General features: G+C 44.6%; 1 protein-coding gene across 4 annotated transcripts in view; it reads left to right on the top strand.

Annotated features, from left to right (window-relative positions):
• LOC122540258 (rootletin-like) overlaps positions 1-19,983 on the top strand; it is a 100,302-nt gene that overhangs the window by 44,371 nt on the left and 35,948 nt on the right. For all 4 annotated transcript variants that reach the window (XM_043675708.1, XM_043675707.1, XM_043675706.1 and 1 more), the window contains 14 exons: positions 2,444-2,540; positions 3,414-3,518; positions 4,715-4,963; positions 6,538-6,737; positions 6,930-7,112; positions 7,214-7,358; positions 9,166-9,312; positions 10,100-10,330; positions 10,462-10,655; positions 11,635-11,762; positions 14,056-14,225; positions 14,684-14,863; positions 15,299-15,433; positions 18,434-18,577. In XM_043675708.1, the coding sequence (XP_043531643.1) occupies positions 2,444-2,540; positions 3,414-3,518; positions 4,715-4,963; positions 6,538-6,737; positions 6,930-7,112; positions 7,214-7,358; positions 9,166-9,312; positions 10,100-10,330; positions 10,462-10,655; positions 11,635-11,762; positions 14,056-14,225; positions 14,684-14,863; positions 15,299-15,433; positions 18,434-18,577 (2,308 nt within the window). The remainder of the gene's footprint in view (positions 1-2,443; positions 2,541-3,413; positions 3,519-4,714; positions 4,964-6,537; positions 6,738-6,929; positions 7,113-7,213; positions 7,359-9,165; positions 9,313-10,099; positions 10,331-10,461; positions 10,656-11,634; positions 11,763-14,055; positions 14,226-14,683; positions 14,864-15,298; positions 15,434-18,433; positions 18,578-19,983) is intronic.

The following is a 19,983-nucleotide window of genomic DNA, read 5'->3' as shown; positions in this document are numbered from 1 at the left end:
AATCGAACCCGGGTCCCAGGTGCTAACCACTGAGCCACCGTGCCACCCATTTGGTCCACATCGCTCTAAATCCTCCCTGTCAGTGTCTTTATTTTTGGGATGCATTTACATTGCTGTGCATTGTGGCAGCAACAAGCTGTAAATCTGGTACAAGGGTCTAACTTGACTCTGAAGCACAGTAGAGTGAAACTATCCCCTTCAGATGGGCCCTGACTGGGCTGCGTTTGCACTGGCTACAGATAGTGTGAATCAAAGTCAGTTTGCGTTAATGCCTCAAAAACAGAAATTGCTGGAGAAACTCAGCATTTGTGGAGAGAAAGCAAAGTTAATATTTCGAGTCCAGTAACATTTCTTCAGAATTTCTGTTTTTGTTTAGGATTAGCAATTTTTGAGAAGATTTATAGCTCAGGTTGAGGTTTTGGATGTAGGTTTGATCGCTGAGCTGAAATGTTTGTTTCAGATTTCCAGCATCTGCAGTTACTTGTTTTTATATTAATACTATAGTTTGTTCTTCAATAATACAACCTTTAGCAAATTTGATCTATGCAATTTATGCCGCAGTTATCAAACCTGGCAGTAGAGGGCGCCCGAAGATCAAGGAGTAAAGGGCAGCCACTCCCAGTGTCTGAGCTGAAAGAGGGAGATTTAATCTTGGTGTTTGCTGCAGAACTCAACATAGCCCTCAGTGTAACTCTGCCTTATATAATCCCTGGTTTAACTGTAATATATACCCACATCTCTTATAACCTGTACTATAGCAATCTAAAAATCTAATCTAAAAGTGGAACACTGCAGATACTGTGAGTTTGAAGTAATAACAGAAAATATCTGAGAAGCCACAGCACAGACAGAATCTGTGGAGAGAGGTGGAAGGGGGCTATTTTCAACCTGCTGACTTTCCGGGAGTTGAGCACACAGGATGTGTGTGAAAATCTGGGTTTCCTCCTGTGCAGTGGATCTTTGACATCCCAGAATTTCAGCCCAGACAGGATCTCCACCCACAAGTCAATTGGGCACCTTGGCTTGGCTTCGAGTCAGACGGGCTTAATCCGGAAACTGGGAGGGGGGCCTCGCTGACTGAGGTAACGCAAGCAAATACTGTTAGTTCAGTTGGATGGATAGCTGGTTAGCAACTCAGAGCAACGCCAGCAGTCTCGGTTCAATTCCCACATCAACTGAGGTTACCATTACTCCTGAACCTCTTCTCTTCACCTGGCTGTCATGACCTCCAATTAAACATGACTGTCTCTGTAATGAGAGTGGCCCTATGCTCCTTTTGGGGCTATAAGTGACTAACAAGGCATGACATTTTCTTCTTACTCCCATGGGCTCAATGCAATTAATGTAAAAATCAGGCCGGGTTACCTGAGATTTCCTGAGTTTGTTTGCCCTTGGTGGAAAAAAGCAAGACGGTGTGAGAGCAAACCTCTTCACGCAGAGGGCGACTAAGGTCTGGCATGTGCTTCTTGAGAGGGTAATGGAAGCAGGTTCAGGGCATTTTATCTGAAAAGGAAGAATGGGTGGGATTATGGGGAGATGGTGTGAGAATAGCACCAAGTGAGATGCACCTTTGGAGAGCTAGTACAGACCTATGATGGGCCAAGTGGTCTCCTATGCAGTAACATTTCCCAGTGCTGAAATTGTTGAAACCGTTTCCTAAGGGGTTAGTTAGGGCTGGGTGGCTGGTCTGGGTTCAGATACTGCACTCACTGAGGTTATCGTGAAGGATCCCCATTCTCAGCCTTGCCCCTTGCCTGAGGCGTGGTGACCCTTGGGTTAAACTCCGCACTAGCCTCTGTGACTATGGATTTTCACATCTTATTACAACAGCGACTACTCTTTTGAAAGTTGGTCGTTGGCTTTAAAGCATTTTGGAACGTGGAAGTTCAGTAGAAGTATTTTTCAAAATAAAATTTAACACCCTCATCCCCAGGAGGCCTAATTTTAACAATATCCTGCCCGCCCTGATGTTGTCTTTTGGTGCTGATTTAAGTTGTTGTGTTTCAAACACAAAGGCAGCGTGACACCAGCATAACCACCCCTGTCAAGCTCTGCATACTCCCCTCCCCAGGTTTTCCAGCAGGTTGTTCTGGAATATTCCAGTCTGATGCCCCTTTAGTTCCTACCTGCCAAGTGGCTCCCGGTATCCCAATAAGCCCCAGGGTTGGTGTTGCTCTCTCATTCTTTCTTAGGATGTGGGCAAGGCCGGCATGTGTCCCATGTCCCTAGTTGCCCCCTCAAGAAGGTGGTAGTACACTGCCATGTTGAACCACTGCTGTCTACGTGGTGACTGAACACCTACAGTGGTGGTAGAGGGTTACAGGATTTCGGCCCAGTGACACCAGAGGAATGGTGATCTATTTCCAATGATATGCCTGTGGGTGTGAAGCAGTTGTTGACAACGCTGGTTAAACGTGATGTAAACCTGGAGTGTTTCTTCCAGGATCACAGAATTGATGGTGACTGTTGAACGACTGACAACCCAGAATAACGAGAAGGAAAAGACAATCAACAGCCTGAACCAGACAGTGGAGAACCTGGTGGGTGAACAGGGGAAGGAAGGTGGGGGACGATGGATTCAAGCCCTAAATGCAAAACAGAGAAAATGGAAGCAGACCATTTGGCCCTTCCAGCCTGCTCTACCATTCAATGTGATCATGGCTGACTGTCCAACTCGTTACCCTGATCCTACTTTCACCTCATATCCCTTTGATCCCTTTACCCCTAAGAATTATATCTAACATCATCTTGAAAACATTCAATGGTGTGGCCTCAACAGCTTTCCACAGTAGACAAGCAGGAGGCTGGAAGAACACAGCAGGCCAGGCAGCATCAGGAGGTGGAGAAGTCAATATTTCAGGTGTTAACCCTTCTTCAGGACTGGGGGGGGGGTAGGTGTGAGGGGAACTGCACATAATTCCGCATGCTTCCCACTCTCTGGATGAAGAAATTTCACCTCATCTTGGGCCTCCCCTGGGACTTTAAGCTATGACCCCTGGTTCTATAGTCCCCTGTCATCAGGAATGTCCTTTCTGCAATTATACTGTCTAATCCTGTTAGAATTTTCGAGGCTTCCATGAGAGACCTGCTCAATCTCCTGCAACTCTAAGTAACAGTCTCATGCCACTGAGATGCTTTGATAAAAAGAAAAGAAATAGAACTCTTTCTGTTTCAAGAGGAACTCCAGATTAATATTTAGATGCTCCACTCCAAAAGGAGGTAGCTGGTGCCCATGTCCATATTAATGGTCATTCAACCCATCAGTCCATCCGATTTGATCAAAGGAAAGGATTTATTATACACTGATTCAGAGTGGGTACTGTGCCAAGCTTTTGGTCCTGCACCCTGGTGCTAAATGTACAGGTGCTGTGCTGTGTAGTGAGCGTTGGGTAACAGGCCCTTTGTGCTTACAGGAGTCAAGCCGAGCTGAGACCCAGGATGTTCAGGATGGAGCTGAGATTGAGTCGGTGAAAGCAGAGCTGGAGTCGCTGCATCAAATCCTCAGAGACATCACACAGGTGAGGGCACGAGCTGGAAGTGGATGTCGATTGTATGGGTTATGTGATTCACTTTTACAGGAAGAATAGGAAAGAAGACAGAATGCTCCTGTTGAAGGCGATCCCTGGTTCTTAACATCCGCATGAACAGTTATCCTCATCCCACGTGCCACATCCAGCTCCCAAACACAGCATCTGAGTCCAGCGTGGTGTGTAATACAGGATGACCCTCAGTGGGAGGCTGTGTTGCTCTTTGGCTCTTGACACGCTATGGGGCTTTTCCGCAGCAGACCTGCTTTGATTGGACATCTGTTTTCATTGGGAATCTCTTGAAGAAGATCAAAAACTGATGGAAATTTAAAGTGTTGCCATTCCTATAAAAAGACTCATTTTCACATTTCTAAAAAAAAACACACAGATTGTCTAAGTTAGCTCTAACAAGGTTAGCTAGTGAATATTGCTTTTGAGAATGTTCATCACAGTAGCTCAGTTGGGAAATGCAGCCCCGATTGAGTGGTGGACAGTAATAGAGGGGCTACAATTAGACAATTATACAATTCTTCCTCTTTAGGACAGCAGCAATTCCTATGGGGAAAAGGGGAAAAGAAATCATTAGCCAAATTAGATAGATAATTGATTTATTGAAAAACCATCGAGGCTGCAAGTGCCAAATAGATGACAGTGTAAACAAAACCAGCAGTTATAATTCATAGCATAGTTATAAACAGTTGTCAAAAAGAAAATCTGCAAATGATTACACAATTAGGAATTGTATCAGGGAGTAAACAATTACAATCTGTTGGAATTTGAAGGTTTCTTTAATCAACAGAATAAAGTTGAAAGGTCCACTTTTGTTGTATATTTTGTATCGAAATTCATAAGTTTAATGTTGCTATTTTGAGTTCATTAAATTCTCAATAGATTTGCACGCTATTTCAGTTTTATAAAGTGGGGGATTTTAAGCTGCCTTCTGATTGCGTATTTTGCTACTTTAATCTTGACCGATGGTACTGGTTTGGGGGAGATGTATGTAACCCGGGTATATCATGGCAGAGACCCTTCTAACTTGGTAAATCCATGATGTAAACACTTGGACACGTTGCTGAGCTATAGGGTGGCTGATAGACTTTGCAAGCGTCAGGATTATTGACTGTCTGCGGGTTGTCTCAACTTTTTGTAACCATGTGACCAGCGTTACCAAACTCTCCCTTTTGTAGGTGATCATTTCTGACTCTGAAAGTGGGGCTGTGTTCCCAGCCACCGAGGGGACCGGTGAGGTCACGGAAATGGAGTCCTCCCTGTTCAGTCCCTTGGGGCTCACGTCCAGCCTGCGCACTCCGTCTCCACGGCGACGGACCTCTCCCCGCCGCAGCCATTCGCCACGATACAACCTCTCACCAGGATTCTCGGACTCCATGTACTCAGCTGTTCAAACTGCTGTGCAGAAGAGACAACTCCTGATCCAGGTAGAGCCATAACTACAGACCGTGAGGTGCATGATCATGGGACAAATCCAAAATGGAATGACTCTCTGTTGATGTAATGACATAGAGTCAGAGAGATGTACAGCATGGAAACAGACCCATCGGTCCAACCCATCCATGCAGATATCCGAACCCAATCTAGTCCCACCTGCCAGCACCCGGCCCATATCCCTCCAAACCCTTCCTATTCATATACCCATCCAAATGCCTCTTAAATGTTGCAATTGTACCAGCCTCCACCACTTCCTTTGACAGCTCATTCCATACATGTACCACCCTCTGTGGGAAACATCATTCAAAAATATTATTCTTCTGTCAAGAGATGACAGGATTGAAAGAAATTTTGTCTCCTATTATCTAAAGAAAAATGTACTACCATTGGAGGCAGTCCAGAAAAGGTTCACTATAATGATCCCAAGGTATAGAGGGACTATCTTATGAGGTGAAGTTGAGTAGATTTAGACTGTAGTCATTGAGATATAGAAGAATGAGAGGCAACCTTCTTGAAACATGAGATTATTAGAGGATTTAATCATAGAATCCCTCCAATGTGGAAACAGGCCCTTCAGCCCAACAAATCACACCGACCCTCTGAAGATCACCCACCCCAACCCATTCTCCTACATTTACCCCTGACTAATGCACCTAACCGACACATCCTTGAACACTGTGGGCAATTTAGCATGGCCAATTCACTTAACCTGTACGTCTTTGGATTGTGGGAGGAAACTGGAGCACCCGGAGGAAACCTGCACAAACACGGGGAGAAATTGCCAACTCCAGATGGACAGTCGCCCGAGGCCGGAATCAAACCGGGTCCCTGATGCTGTGAGGCAACAGTGGTAACCACTGAGCCACCGTGCTGCCCCAAATGCAGAAAGGTTGTTTTTCCTCCTGGGAGAGTCTAGGATCAGAGGACATAATCTCAGAAGAAAGGGTTGCATATTGAAGACAACGATGAGGACAAATTTCTCCTCGCAGACCGTTGTGAATCTGTGAAATCCTTTACCTCAGAGGGATGTAGAGGCTGGGTCTTTAAGGACATTCAAGGCTGAGACAAACAGGTTTTTAATCAGTAAGGGAATTGAGGGTTTGGGGGAATTGACAGGGAAGTGGAGTTGAAGATTATCAGGTCAGCTGTGATCTCATTGCATAGCGGGGCAGACTCGATGGGCTGAATGGCCTTCCTCTGCTCCTGTGTCTCATTATGTCCTAGCATATTCAGTTCAGTATTCTCTCCTGAGGGTGTTGACTGTTACTGGAGATCAAGAATCCCCTTTTACATTTAACCCAGATATCCACTAGACCCTTTAGTAACTATTCAGCCGTGGAAGGCACCATGGCTAAGCCTCCCCTTCCCAGCACGTGGTTTACAGCAGAATTCAGAACCAGCAATCTCATTCAATTCCACCTCTGGGACTCCAGAACAAAAAGGTTACTTGCCAGTGCAGGAGACACAGCCTGCACTCTGTGAGATCTCTCTCTGAGAGTGGCACGTCGCTCCCCGATCACTCCTGAAACATTTTGGTCGTGGGTTTTTGTGTTTCCTCTGACAGGAGCTCCGAGGAAGGTACGAGGTGTGTCAGGAGTCAGTGGCTGCCCTGAAGAAGCAGTTGGGTGACAGTGAGAATGAGCGTCGGGCCCTGGACCAGCAGATACTGAAGCTCAAGGAGGAGACTGAGGACTCAGTGCGAGCCAAGGATGATGCCAAACGTGACGCCAACCGTTTTCGCTCCTCTGCTGACCTGCTTGGAAGGTGAGTGTGTACACTTCTCTCTCTCTCGGTAAATTATTTCTGCCGACTTTCTCTGCGTTTCTTTGGATCTCGATTTCTTTGAATCACTTTCTTGCTTTTGGTGCAGTCGGTAATTTGATGCCGTAAACTCCGTCGCCCCGTCCCTTCCTCTCTCCCTCTAATTGCTCCGGTCCACCTCTCTCTTTCTGAAAGCGAGAAGTCAAACTTGGAGAAGTCTATTCAGTCCCTGCAGCTGCAGATCGAGACGGTGCAGCAGGAGAACGAGAAACTGCAGCTGGCCAACGGAGAACTTCAGCGGCAGAGGGACAACCTGGAGGATGAGAAGGAGGACATTTTGAAGGACAAGGCGAGGGCGCAGAAGGAGATCGAACGTGGGTGAGTGAGGCTCAGCATGCTGGGCCAGGAGGTATTTCAGAATTGAAGCCAGGCCCACAGCCTGACCTTCCTAAATTTGCATCTGCTTTCCTCCCCAACAGCCACAAAATGATCGAACAGATGGAAGTCAAGAATTCGAGTATGAGAAAGGAGTTGGTGCTGGTGAAGGAGGCCTTGAGCAAGGCAGCACTGGATAAGGAAGTGCTGGAAAGTGAGAAGGCAGGAACTGAAGAAGCTCTAAGCAAGGTACGTTTGCGCAAAGGGAGAGTAAAATCACAACCAAACAATAAATAGTGAGGAAACGTGGTGATGGTTTTTCTCTTTCAGTTCTCATCTCCCTCTCTGGAAGTTGCCAATTCAAGTTAAAATAAAGTTTCATAGTCCATTGGTCACAGGTCCTGTCTGGTGATAGTGAGCAGGAACCCTGGCTGATTCTTCCTTCTCCAACCCTGAGCTTCTGTTCTCAGTTAGTAAACGTGGATGAGATCAGCTATCGGAGCATAGATTTGGGGTCACCTCTGGAATCCTTTGAGTAATGTGTACATCTGAGTGACAAACCAGGGGTTGGAATGACCTATTAAAGCACTGTGACTCTATCACACAATTGTCACAGAATAGCACAAGGCCATTTGGCCCATCGAATCTGCACTGGTTCTTTGAAGGAGCAGTTCCATCTTGTGTCTTTCCCTGGGTTTTCTGTCTGTAATGTTCTTTGTATTTAGATTACAACCCAACTCTCTCTTGAATACCTGATTGAATCTGCCTCCACCACTCTCTGAGGCAGCCCATTCCAGATCTTAAACATTCAAGGCAAGAAAACGTATTTACTCATTTCTCCATTGTTCCTTTTGCCAACTACCAAAGATTTCTGTCCCTTGTGCCTTCTAACAATGGGCACAGTTTTACCCTAACTTGTCTGTCCAGAACTCTCATAATTTTAAATATTGCTACCAAATCGCCCTTTAACCATCTCTTTCCCAAGCAAAGCTGTCCCCCCCTCTCCAACCTATCGATCTAACTATCGTTCCTTATTTGTGGAATCATCCTATTGAATCTTTTCTGCACCCTCTGTAATGCTTTCATATTTTTTCCTGAAGTCAGGCATCTCTAAGCTTTTCTGAAGTTTACTTGTCCACTGACCTCTGACATAGACTGGAGTTAACCTGCAATACTGGAGCAGGAATCTTGCTCATTTGTAAGCTGAAGTCATGTTCACACTGAAAGAGCAACTAAAATCTGATACCTTCTCTAACATTCCCAAAACTTGTTTCAGTGATTGAGTAGCTCGTGTAAACATTCCTGGACTCCTCGATGCTGGGTCAGTTGATAATTTTAAATCTGAGTCAGATAATGTTTTAAAAACTGGAACAACTGCGAATGCTGTAAGTCAGAAACAAAAACCGCGATTGCTGAAAAAGCTCAGCAGGTCTGGCAGCATCTGTGGAGAGAAATCAGAGTTAACATTTCAGGTCGAGTGACCCTTCCTCAGTTCTGAAACACTCCACCTGAAATGTTAACTCTGATTTCTCTTGTTAGATAATCTTTTGTTGAACAAAGGTATTAGAGAATATGGGTCAAATACAAGTGTATAAAGTTAGGCCACAGATCAGCCATGATCTCCTTGAATAGCGAAACAGGTTCGAGAGGCTGAATGGCCTACTCTTGTTCCTGTGCTTGGCCAGAGTAATAGTTTCAGGAATTGTTTTTTTTTTTTGCTGGTATCTATTTTTAGCAACTGGGTAACTGTGTGCGCTGTGTGAATGAGTGTGACCATGGAGACAGTAGAAAGAGTGTGTTGTGAGCAGAAATCCCAGCCAGCCCAGACTCCGACATGTCAGAAAAACACAAAGGAAGAAAATCCCTCACCTACGGGACTGAATGCTCCCTTGGTGTCACCTAAATGGAGTTGTGCGTGTGGTGGAGTGGAATCTGATGGCATATTCTGCTGGGTTCGCTGTTTACAATGAGTAAGTGCGAGTATAAAGTGTGGATTGTTCGGCATTTTGGGATTGTGCCAGATTAAATGGTGTTGGTCCTGCTTGTTCCTCCCAAGGTGGAGGCTGCAAATGCTGAGATGGAGCTCATCCTGAACAAGCTGAGGACAGAGCAGGCTTCCCTCCGGGATTCTCTGACGAAAATGAGCGCCTTCAACGAGGGTCTGGCCCAGGACAAAGTGCAGCTGAACAAGATCATCCTGGAGGTAAGAAGGCAGAAAACCGAGCCTCCAAACCTCAACATGTGCGCGCACACAACACATAACATACGCACAGCGCACAGTACAAGCGCACAATGCAAAACACGCAGAGCACATGCACAACACTCGTACACACGATGCACACAACACACAGCACTCACAATACATAGCACACAACACACAGTGTACAACACAGGTGCACAGCACCCGCGCACAACACAAAACACTGCACATGCGCACAACACACACCTAGCACACAATGCAAGTGCACAACACATGCACACAACATGTGTGCACAATGCATTTACACAGAACATGTGCCCAACACACGTGCACAGCACATAACACACACATCACGTGTGCACAATGCACTCACAACACAAAACACATGTACAGCACATATGTACAACACACATGCACACCACACATGCACACTTCACACATGCACAATACACAGCACCCAATCCATACGCATACGCACATTCTTTCTGAGCAGTTTCGGAGGGTGGTGATCAGATGCAGAAAGCCAGCTTATTTTCCCTTCCCTAACCAAGGGACACTAAAGCCAACTGCACAATCCCCATTGCTGCTCCAGCTCAGGTCCACCAACAGACTCTAGTAGAACCTCAGACCGTTCTGACGCAGAAGGTTCAGTTCCACATTGAGCAGTGCAACTGACCACTGACCCACCAAAGGAGCTCCCCCTTCAGGAAGTTGTCAGAGTAACCACAGACGGATGTGAGCTCCCGAGCACCTCTTTAGTTAAACTCTTTTACTCTTTGCTGTCTTGTAGCTGGAAGATGAGAAGGCCACTCTGCTGGGACAGAAGAAAGAAGTTGAACAGGAAAAGGCCTCGATCCGCGATGAGTTAGTGCGACTGGAACAAGAGAAGCTGGACCTGCACACTGAACGTCATGGCCTCGACCACTCCCTGCAACTCGTGGAGCAGAGCCGGGAGAGGCTGGAGCAGGACCTGCTGACGTACCAGCGGGACAAGGGGGAGCTGCAGGGTCAGCTTGGACAGGTAGAGAAACTACTGCTATAAGCCATCCCTCTGCCAGATTAGCAACAATAGTGTAGAGTTGCACGGTGAGCCACCTTTAACATATGTAAGGCCCACGACAGCACTCAGATCCTCTCTTTGTTTTCCGTCAGGTGACCCGGCAGAAGAACAGCTTGGCAGAGGAGCTGCATGAGGCTCGCTGTGAGATTGAACGCAACAGCGAGTCGTTGTTCCGAGCTGCCAAAGAAAAGGAAGAAGTGACCAGGGAGAAGGCGAATCTGGTGGTTCAGCTCACAGCTTCCGAGCGTGAGAATAGGGCACTGGCAGATGAAGGGGCTGCTCTCAGGTAGGTGCAATCCCAGCTTGATGCTGGGAATAAAGAGAAGTGGCATACATGCTTATCCATGAACAAGGAAAGGTATAGGTGAAGCACTGTCTCATGGACCTCACACCCCGCAATGTAACCAACGCTGATATAAATCACACCCCTCACAATAACCTTCTCTGATATAACCCACACCCCTCACTGTAAACCTCTCTGTTATAAACTATACCCCTCAGTGTGAGCCCACACCCCTCACTGTGACCCTCTGTGATGTAACCCACACCCCTCACTGACCCTCCCTGATATAACCCACACCCCTCACAGTATCCCTCTCTGATATAAGCCACATCCCTCACTATAACCCTTCTGATATAAACTGCACCCCTCATTGTGACCCTCTCTGATATAAACCGTACCTCTCACTGTGACCAATGCTGATACAAACCGCACCCCTCTCTGTGACCCTCACTAACACTCTGATATAATCCAGATCTCCAACCATAACAATCTCTGAAATATCCCATATCCCTCAATATAATAACTCTAATATGTCTTATACTCCTCAGCGTATTACTCTGATATACCCCACATAACACCCTCTGATATGCCACATGCTCTTCAGTGTAACAGTCTGATATTTTTGTTTTTGTTTATTCATTCATGGGATGTATTCTCTGCCAGTTAGGCAGCATTTACCACCCACCAGTTAAACGTCAACCACATTGCTGAGAGTCTGGAGTCACGTAAGGACCAGACTGAGTCAGGATTTCCTTCCCTTAAGAGCACTAAATTTATTTCATGATAATCAACATTAGAATAACACTTTATTTCAGACTTTTTTTGACTAAATTCAGATTCCACAATCTGCCATGATGGGATTTGACCCCATGACCAGAGCATTAAACTGGGCTTCTGGATAACTAGTCCAGTGACATTGTCACTGTACCACCAACTCCCTGATATACATCCCAGTCTCTGACTGTATCTCTCATCATGTCAGGTCTGAGAAGGAGGCTCTGGAGACCACCTTGTTTGATACTCAGCAGCAGCTGGCAATCCTGGAGGCACGGAAAGAGCAGCTTCATGGCGAGAATCAGACTTTGCTTGTGGCTAAAGAGGCTCTGCAAGGTAAGACGCTCAGAAGAGGAGTGACTCAGCGGAATTACAGCATAAACTGTGGCAATTCATACAAGTTAGGAATGGTTACAGCACAGACAGAAGTCATTCCTCTGTTGAGGAATGTTCTCATTCTCTGATCATGTCACGCCAATGTCCTTTCCACCAAGCGTGAAAATTGGTTCTGTTCAGATAATAATACAATTTTTTTTTTTGTAAACAGCTAGTGATTCTGCCTCCACCATCTCCTCAGCCAGGGCCTTCACCACTCATATCAATAAAATGATTTTTTCCTCTTACTGCCTTTTTTTTTGTCAGTCACCTTAAATCGCTGTCCTCCATTTCCTGATCCTGTTGTTGCAGGAACAGTTTCTTCCCATCTTCTTTGTGCAGAGGACATCTTGGGGCCCAGTGACGAGCTTCCCTGGCTCTCAGCCAGAGGCTCTGGGTCAGCAAGGCCCAGAGTGGGACTTGAATCGAGGTGCATTGATAATGTGGTCAAATCAATTTGATGATCAGTCTGGTAATCCTTCGTTTCACCAATGGCAGACGTTAAGCGTGAGAGAGTCTCCTGGGCAGTCATATTTGATGCAGACAGGACTGTTCAAGATATAGCCTCTGATGACATTCTAGTAACCTGCTCCAGGACTAACGGTCTAGGGAAACAGGTGTAAGCGTGTACTTTGTCTATCACCGATAAGACTGTCCAGACCTAGAAGATCATAAGACATAGGAGCAGAAATAGGCCATTCAGCCCATCAAGATCACTCCATCAGATAATGAGATTATGGCTGATCTGATCCTGAAATCCACTTTCCTGCCATTTTTCCCATTCCCTGTATGTAGAAATCTGTCTATTTCAGCCTTGATTATAATTATCGACCAAATCTCGACAGCCTTCTGTGGTCAAGAATTCCACACCTTTCTGAGAGAAAAAATTTCCTCTTCATCTTGGTCATTAATGGGTGACTTTGTACTCGGAGATTTTGACCTCTGGTCATAGACTGTCCCATTAGGCAGAACACCCTCTCTGTACCCAGCGTATCAAGCCTCCTCATAATCCTACATGTTTCTTAATTGGAAAACTCCTAATTTCTAAACTGCGTATCCAGTCCATTTCGGAATCTTTTGTTTCAATAAGGTCAACTCTTGTTCCAAACAGTATAGATCCAACCTGCTCAACTTTCCCTCATCAGACATCGCCATTGTTAAAGGAATGCATTTAGACTCTGTCCGAATTGACCCTCCCTCCGAATTGACCCTCCATGTTTTTGAACAGTTTGGGTAAAACTGTATTGAAGTGGTAAATTCCAGTCCCTCTCCCAACACTCACCATTCATCAATCGTTCATTTGGACAGCTCACAGGAAGTTTCGCCAAAGGCTGGAGTGTAGGTCCGAGGTTTAAGCTGTTTGGCAGACTTTGGCTAGCTTTCCTGGTGACCTGTTAACATCAGCACAGGGAATGGGAAGTAAAGTCACTAAGGAATCCTGCTCCTCATTAACATGGAGTAACTGCTAAAGGAGGTCCATGTGGCAGGATGTCAGCTGAAAGCAGGGACCAGCTCAGTTTCAGTGTTCCCACGTCACCATCTCTTCTCTTTTTATCGTATCAGTCAAAAGGTGTGGCGCTCGGAAAGCACAGCCAGTCAGGCAGCAGCTGAGGGGCAAGAGAGTCAACGTTCCGAGCATAAGCTGTTCAGCTTGAAACGTCGACTGTCCTGCTCCTCAGATGCTGTCTGACCAGCTGTGCTTTTCCAGTGTCACACTTTTTGACTTCGATCTCTAGCATCTGCAGTCCTCACTTTCTCCTTTATAGTCTCAGTCTAGGCTCATAGATGGTGATGGTTTGAGCAACGCAGGGTTGCAGGGTGGAAGGCTGAGGTATTACAGGCCATCAGTGGAACTGTATCCAATATCCAATTGGATGAGTGATTCATAACCCAGGTTAATGCTCTGGGAAATGGGTTCAAACCTCTCACAATTTAAATTCAATTAATAAATCATGAATATAAAGCTAATTTAGTAATAGTGAGCATAACAAATATCATCGATTATTGTGAATTATCTGTCTGCCTTACTAATGTTCTTTAACAATAAGAAATCTGCCTTCTCTCCCTGGCCCAGCCTACATGTGAATCTCGGCCAGCAATGTTGAATCTCAACTGCCCCTCAAAGTCAATGAGGGGTGGGCAGCAACAAATGCTAGTCAACATCCACATGAAAGAATAAACGAAAAGCCCCCACTGTCCCAGCCTGTTAAGTGACCACACTCATGACCTGAGCCCAATTCTGTTTGTGCTTTAGTTGAGAATAACCGTGTACGGAAAGACATGGAGATGGAGAGGACCAAGGCAGAGCGAGACAAGGAGCTCCTCACCCAGAAACTCTCCCAAACCGAGCACGAAGCACAGGCCACTCTGAGAAAGGAACAGACGGCCCACGAGGAGGATGTGGATCGACTGCAGCAAGAGAAGGTAATGGGGACGGTAGTGCTCGGGAGCACAATAAGGCCTTCTTTCATTGGAAGTAGTGACTGATGTGTCTCCCTGGACCTCAACTGGAAAATGTTATCCACTGAGCTGGGGTACCCTGTGCTTCCATCCGCTGACTGACCCTGAGCTCGCTGGATAGCTGATGGACTGTGATAGTTAACTGTGACTCACTGGTTAGTGAGAGGGACTTCCACTGCTGATCACAGGCATGGCCGGTCTTTGTAAAAACTGGATGTTTGGTCATAGCAGACAAAGAATTGCACAATTGCACTGTGTTGCCTTCTGCAGTTAAATAGTCTTCTTGCCTGAAAGTCTAGGCTCAGATATGAGGGTCAACTGTGTCGGTGAAGCGGCAAGAGGGTGACTGATGCCACGGGGCATCACAGCCCAGTGTGGGTGGGCTCATTAATGAAGAGGCTGTATCCAATCCTTTGTTACAGGAAGCCTTGCGTCTGAGGCTGGAAGAGGAGCGGGAGGAGATTATCCATCAGCTGAAGCAGGAGCGAGAGGAGTTTTGTGCTCGCTTTGAAGTTGAGAAGGAAGAGTTAAATGAAGAGATCACGGCTCTGCAGCAGGAGCGCGATGAGACATTGCTGCTGGCTGAGAACGAGAAACAGCAGGTAGGTGAAAGACAAGGGGGTCTCTCATCCCCACCCCTTCATCATCCTGCCCACTCACACTCACCCACTCAGAGCCACCTTAGTGATTGAATGAAGGATGTTCATTGGCAATGACCTGCTGGGATTCTGAGTGGCAGTGCACAGTGGCCAACAGCCTGCTGCTGAGTTTTCTCAGCTTTGTCCCCACATGTCCTTTGTGTTTGTCCTGTATGTATTTCCTTACTGAAGCAAACCAGGTGTTACACTGTTCATTGATATCCTGGGTAATGTGGGAATTATTTGACCTGGGTATTCAACTTCAGTTTCACAGCTTGAAAGTCCATTGTAACAGCAGCCCCTGTCCCCCGGCTGTTTAATTAAGAGACTCTTACTGGGTGGTGACTGCTCCAGACTCCTTCCTGCCGCATTGTCTAATTATTTGATCTCTCTGGACAGATCCTGTCCTTGAAGGAGTCAGAGAAGGCGATTCTCTCAGAGAAGCTGACCAATACTCAGCGTGAGCTCAACGCTATTTCAATGGACCTGGAGCAGCTGAGGCGGGATACAAACAGCCGGCATGAACAAGACAGAGTACGTATTGTCAGCTCCACCTACTGAGCAACATTACTGTGCCTGATCAGTTACTGAAAGAGGATTATCCCAGTGCTGAAACAATACCATTCACGGATAGCAAAGCTTCACACAACCTTGAACTTAGCTAAGATCCAAGTTAACATTATTCAAGGTTAAGATGAGTAAGTCAGGAGTGGGTGTGAAAAGTACAAACAGAAACTTTTTGTATGCACGCACGTGCACATGCTCACACACACACGCACGTACACAATGTATTTCCAGAGACACAGACCTCTATAAACTCTCACTTGCGCACACTCTGTCAATATTGGGAAAGGAATCAACCTTGCACAGACCCAGGAGAAGTCCTTGTCATCAAGCGATTTCGATGTTTGAGGAGAACTGAGTCAGTGCCTTCAAGGCAAGAGAGTTCAGCACAAAATCATTGCCCCATCCATTCCTTTGCTGCTGACCTAATAAACAATGTTTATAATCAGTTATGCAATTTGCATCCTGAACAAACATGTACATGATCATGTCAATCCAGAATTCAAAACACGCATGTTTCTTTTGCTTTTTCTTTTCTGAACATTCATCTGTCAGAGCAACAGGCAGATCCCCAATGATGCCTAAATTTGAGAGATATGCGTATATGTATATGTCAATGGTATGTTATGTACATATGTGTACAATGGTGTGTGCACACATACACAAACATTCAAATAATTTGATATCTATGGAGACTGTTACACTTGAAAGAGAAATTTGAATTTCCAGTTATTGTTTGAAAGAATAACATGACAAGGTTTTACGTTTTAAAACTTTTACTGTAACAATTGACTAAAGAAAACACTTTGAACTAATTTTTTTAGGAGGGGACTTAAACATTAAGTTACAGCAACAGACATTTTGCTCTATACTTACCCGACATTATGCTCTCTGCAGCAAATAGTCCACAGTTGCTCCCAGCTTCCAAGGTGTTTCTCCCTTTTCACTTTTCCAGACAAATAATTTCTAACCTCAGAACTGGCCTTCAGTGTGGATTATATTATAGATTCCTTCTTTCCAGGCCTAAGCTCAGCAAATCTTTCACCTGCCTTTAAATATTACTGAAGCCTGTCTTCAAACTCCCACTTGCATTCTGTGTGCGCAACAGCAGGAGTAATGTTTTCTCTACTTCAGGTGCAGGACTGGCTACCTCCAATTCCTACTCCGTCTTCAGATGCCAAACCAAACTCTGTTATATTCATGGATTCATATGGAAGTCTCTATCTAAATTTAAAATTGGCTTCTCTGCCCTTTGCCCAAGGAATGGTAAACACGTCAGCCTTATAATGGGGTCCAATTATTACTAAATGTTTAGTGTTGAAACTTTATTGCTGGAACAGCACAGCAGGTCAGGCAGCATCCAGGGAACAGGAGATTCGACGTTTCGGGCACAGGCCCTTCTTCAGGAATGAGAATGGCATTCCTGAAGAAGGGCCTGTGCCCGAAACGTTGAATCTCCTGTTCCCTGGATGCTGCCTGACCTGCTGTGCTGTTCCAGCAATAAAGTTTCAACTTTGATCTCCAGCATCTGCAGACCTCACTTTCTCCTTACTAAATGTTTACCCAATTTTCCTTAATCTTAGAAATAAATGGATGGTTTACAGCAAAGCCCTTTGCAACCTGATATCTATAATATTTTTTGGGACCTTGGGAAGCTCGGAATATCCTCATTGTAAACTGAGAGGCTACTGCTATTGTCTCCAAATGTACTAACCTTGTATTTTTTCCTCAGTAAATTAATTCCAGCTTTCCTTTGATCTGTATCAAATCACACCAACCAGGCTTCCTGTCAGGCAGGTTGCAGACAGGGTAATGTGGTTAAAGAATAGAAAAAAAGAGAAGCCATCTTATCATTATCATGGTTCATTTTTCTTGAGGGAGAAAAGTGTTATGAAGATGTGGGCGTACTGTACCTTTAAGAGAGTTAAAAGCTTGCAGAACTACCTGACAGTACCAGGTGTCTTGAACAGGGTATACTGTAACATGTGGTTCAGTAGCTAGTGTAGCTGGTTGCCTAGAAACAACAAAACAAATTTGAATTAGACCAATCAGTTTAAATTAGACCCCGAAAAATACCAAATTCCAATCAAGTTTGAATTTAGTATACTGACAATCTTAAAAGCCAATGACACAATTCGATGCTTTGACTGAAGAAAATTGAACAGTTCGGAGGAGAACTGCCAAGCCAACAACATCTGCAGACTGCCTGGAGAATAGCTCTCTCTTAAAGGTACCTTTATCAATCAGTAACCTGTGAAGCAGAAATCCCCAAGAAGAAGAAGATTCAACATCTGGCTGATTTTTGAAAAGTTGAATTTTGATAAATCTTAATCAGAGGTTTTATCGGACTAGTATTATAGAAGGGAAAATAAAAGGTAGGTTAGACGAAGGAGTTGTAAACAGTTGTTAGTTAATTCTTCTCTGTTATACTTTAATAAATAAAGTTGTTACTTTTACTTTAACTAGTTCTTGGCCTCTTGAATTTTCACAGATTACTGCACAGGATAAATCTCTGTGTTGCTGGTTTAAATTAAGCAGGAGGGTTTATCCCGTGTCGTAACACATAGTCCTCTTCATTTTTTGTTGTTACAGTCTCAGAATGTAATAATCACATAAATATCATAGTTATAATAAATTCTCAATCACTGACTGGAACAAGCACACAGACATAGACACCCACTCTCACAAAAATGTATAGAAAAGCACATGCAAAATTTCCAATACTGTGTGACAAAGTCACTCAGATGAATATGGGTCAGGAGCCATGTGTGATGAGTTGACAAGTCTATTTTGAACTCCCACTGTGAATGCAATTGTGAGACTTTATTCCTGATCCACACGTGCAGGAGGGGTTGCTTTGTCCTGACTGCTTTTATTTATCGTTCTGTGTCTCTGGGAAGGCTGATGTTGGTCCTCTGTTTCAGGTCGTGTACTCAGCCTGTGTCACTTCCTGTCTTTCATTTCCTGCAGAGCCAAATTAATAATTTGACATTGGAGTTGAAGAATTTCCACACTCAATTTGAAGAAGCTGTCGCTGCCCACCAGCAAGAGATGAAAACACAGAATGAACAAGCCAAGGACCTAATGAAACAGCGTGAAGCTGCCCTCCGAGAGGTTGGTACACACTAGATAAAGGGCCAAATCCATGCAAAGCCTCGTAAGTCTTTTCACTAATCATACCCATACTATTGGGAGTTTTAGAATTTTACAGTCCAGTAAAGGCCATTTGATCCATTGAATTTGTCCTGGCTCTCTGAAAGTTTCCTCCTAACATATCTCTGACTGGCCCTCATACCCTTTATTTAAGAAACCCACACTTATCCACTTTGCTTCTTAAAACTATAATGGGTTCTGTTTCACTGCTTTTTCTTTAGAATGTCAGTATCACATGGGGACATTGACTAAAAAATATTGATATCATTTTGCGTTTTTTAAAAATTTAAGACTTTCAATCATTTAGTTACCCATAGATTTTCTAGATTTCCTTGATTCAGATCCTGTTAATTTTGAACAGAAACGTCTCTTGATACTTTTTGTTCAGGTGGAATGAGCCCCATTTTGTCCTGTCTCCTCCTGTTCATCCCTAATGTCATTTAACTGGTCAGTCCAGCACCTTCCCCATTGTCTTGCCTCTTCTGAAGGCAGTCAATTAAAACTGACCGCACATTCTAATTTTGGCGGTATGATCATTTTGATAACCTGTTACTACAGGGTATCTTGTTTTTTTTTATACTAAACTGTACCTGTATAAAACCTAGAAACCTACACTTGAGTTGACAGTTGAGAAAAATTGCCGTTAAAATTTGAGAGATTAAAGTTTATAAATCCTGAACTCTACAAAGTCCTGCAGCCCCATATCACTTCGAAGGTATCAGTGCTCATCTCATTTAGGCCTTATCAACATTCCAGATTTTAATCACACTACTATGAGTGGCCAAGACCTAAAGTGTGGAATTCCCTCTCCAAACCTCTCTGCCTCCTAGCTTTATTTTCATCTTTAAGACATTTCTTCAAATCTACCTCTTTGGTTGTGTTTCAGCCGTCTGCTTTAACCTCACCTTCTGTGGCTTTGTTTAATCTTTGGTTGTTGATAGTCCTACAGAACACTTCAGAATGTTTATTAGGTCAAAGGTGCTACATAATTACTAGAAGCTTAACGTCCTTGCTAAATTTTAATTTAAAGAAAAGCCACAGTGTGGCCTCTCCTTATTCATCAGCTCAACCTGCTTTACTTCATGTTTTTCTCATGTCTATTCCTAATTCATGTCTATCTGCTGAATCTCTAAATCTGTTTAAGGTCTCCTGTAATTGTATATATTCCTTTTACACAGCGACCTCTATTCTCTGCTTATTTTGATATTGTGTCCCCTTTACCCAAATCCAGATGAATTACTTAGGAGAAGAACAATACACCCAACCTCTAGCTCTCTGTATCACACTCACTGACACTATTGTCTGTTTTCTGTCATTTAATCCACACCTTGTCACGTTGCGTACTCTCTTTAATACAGTCTGCCTTC

Source organism: Chiloscyllium plagiosum, chromosome 34 (assembly GCF_004010195.1).
Source record: "Chiloscyllium plagiosum isolate BGI_BamShark_2017 chromosome 34, ASM401019v2, whole genome shotgun sequence".
Lineage (NCBI taxonomy): Eukaryota > Metazoa > Chordata > Chondrichthyes > Orectolobiformes > Hemiscylliidae > Chiloscyllium > Chiloscyllium plagiosum.
Note: the sequence above shows the minus strand (reverse complement) of the source record. Positions and strands in the feature narration are given on the sequence as shown.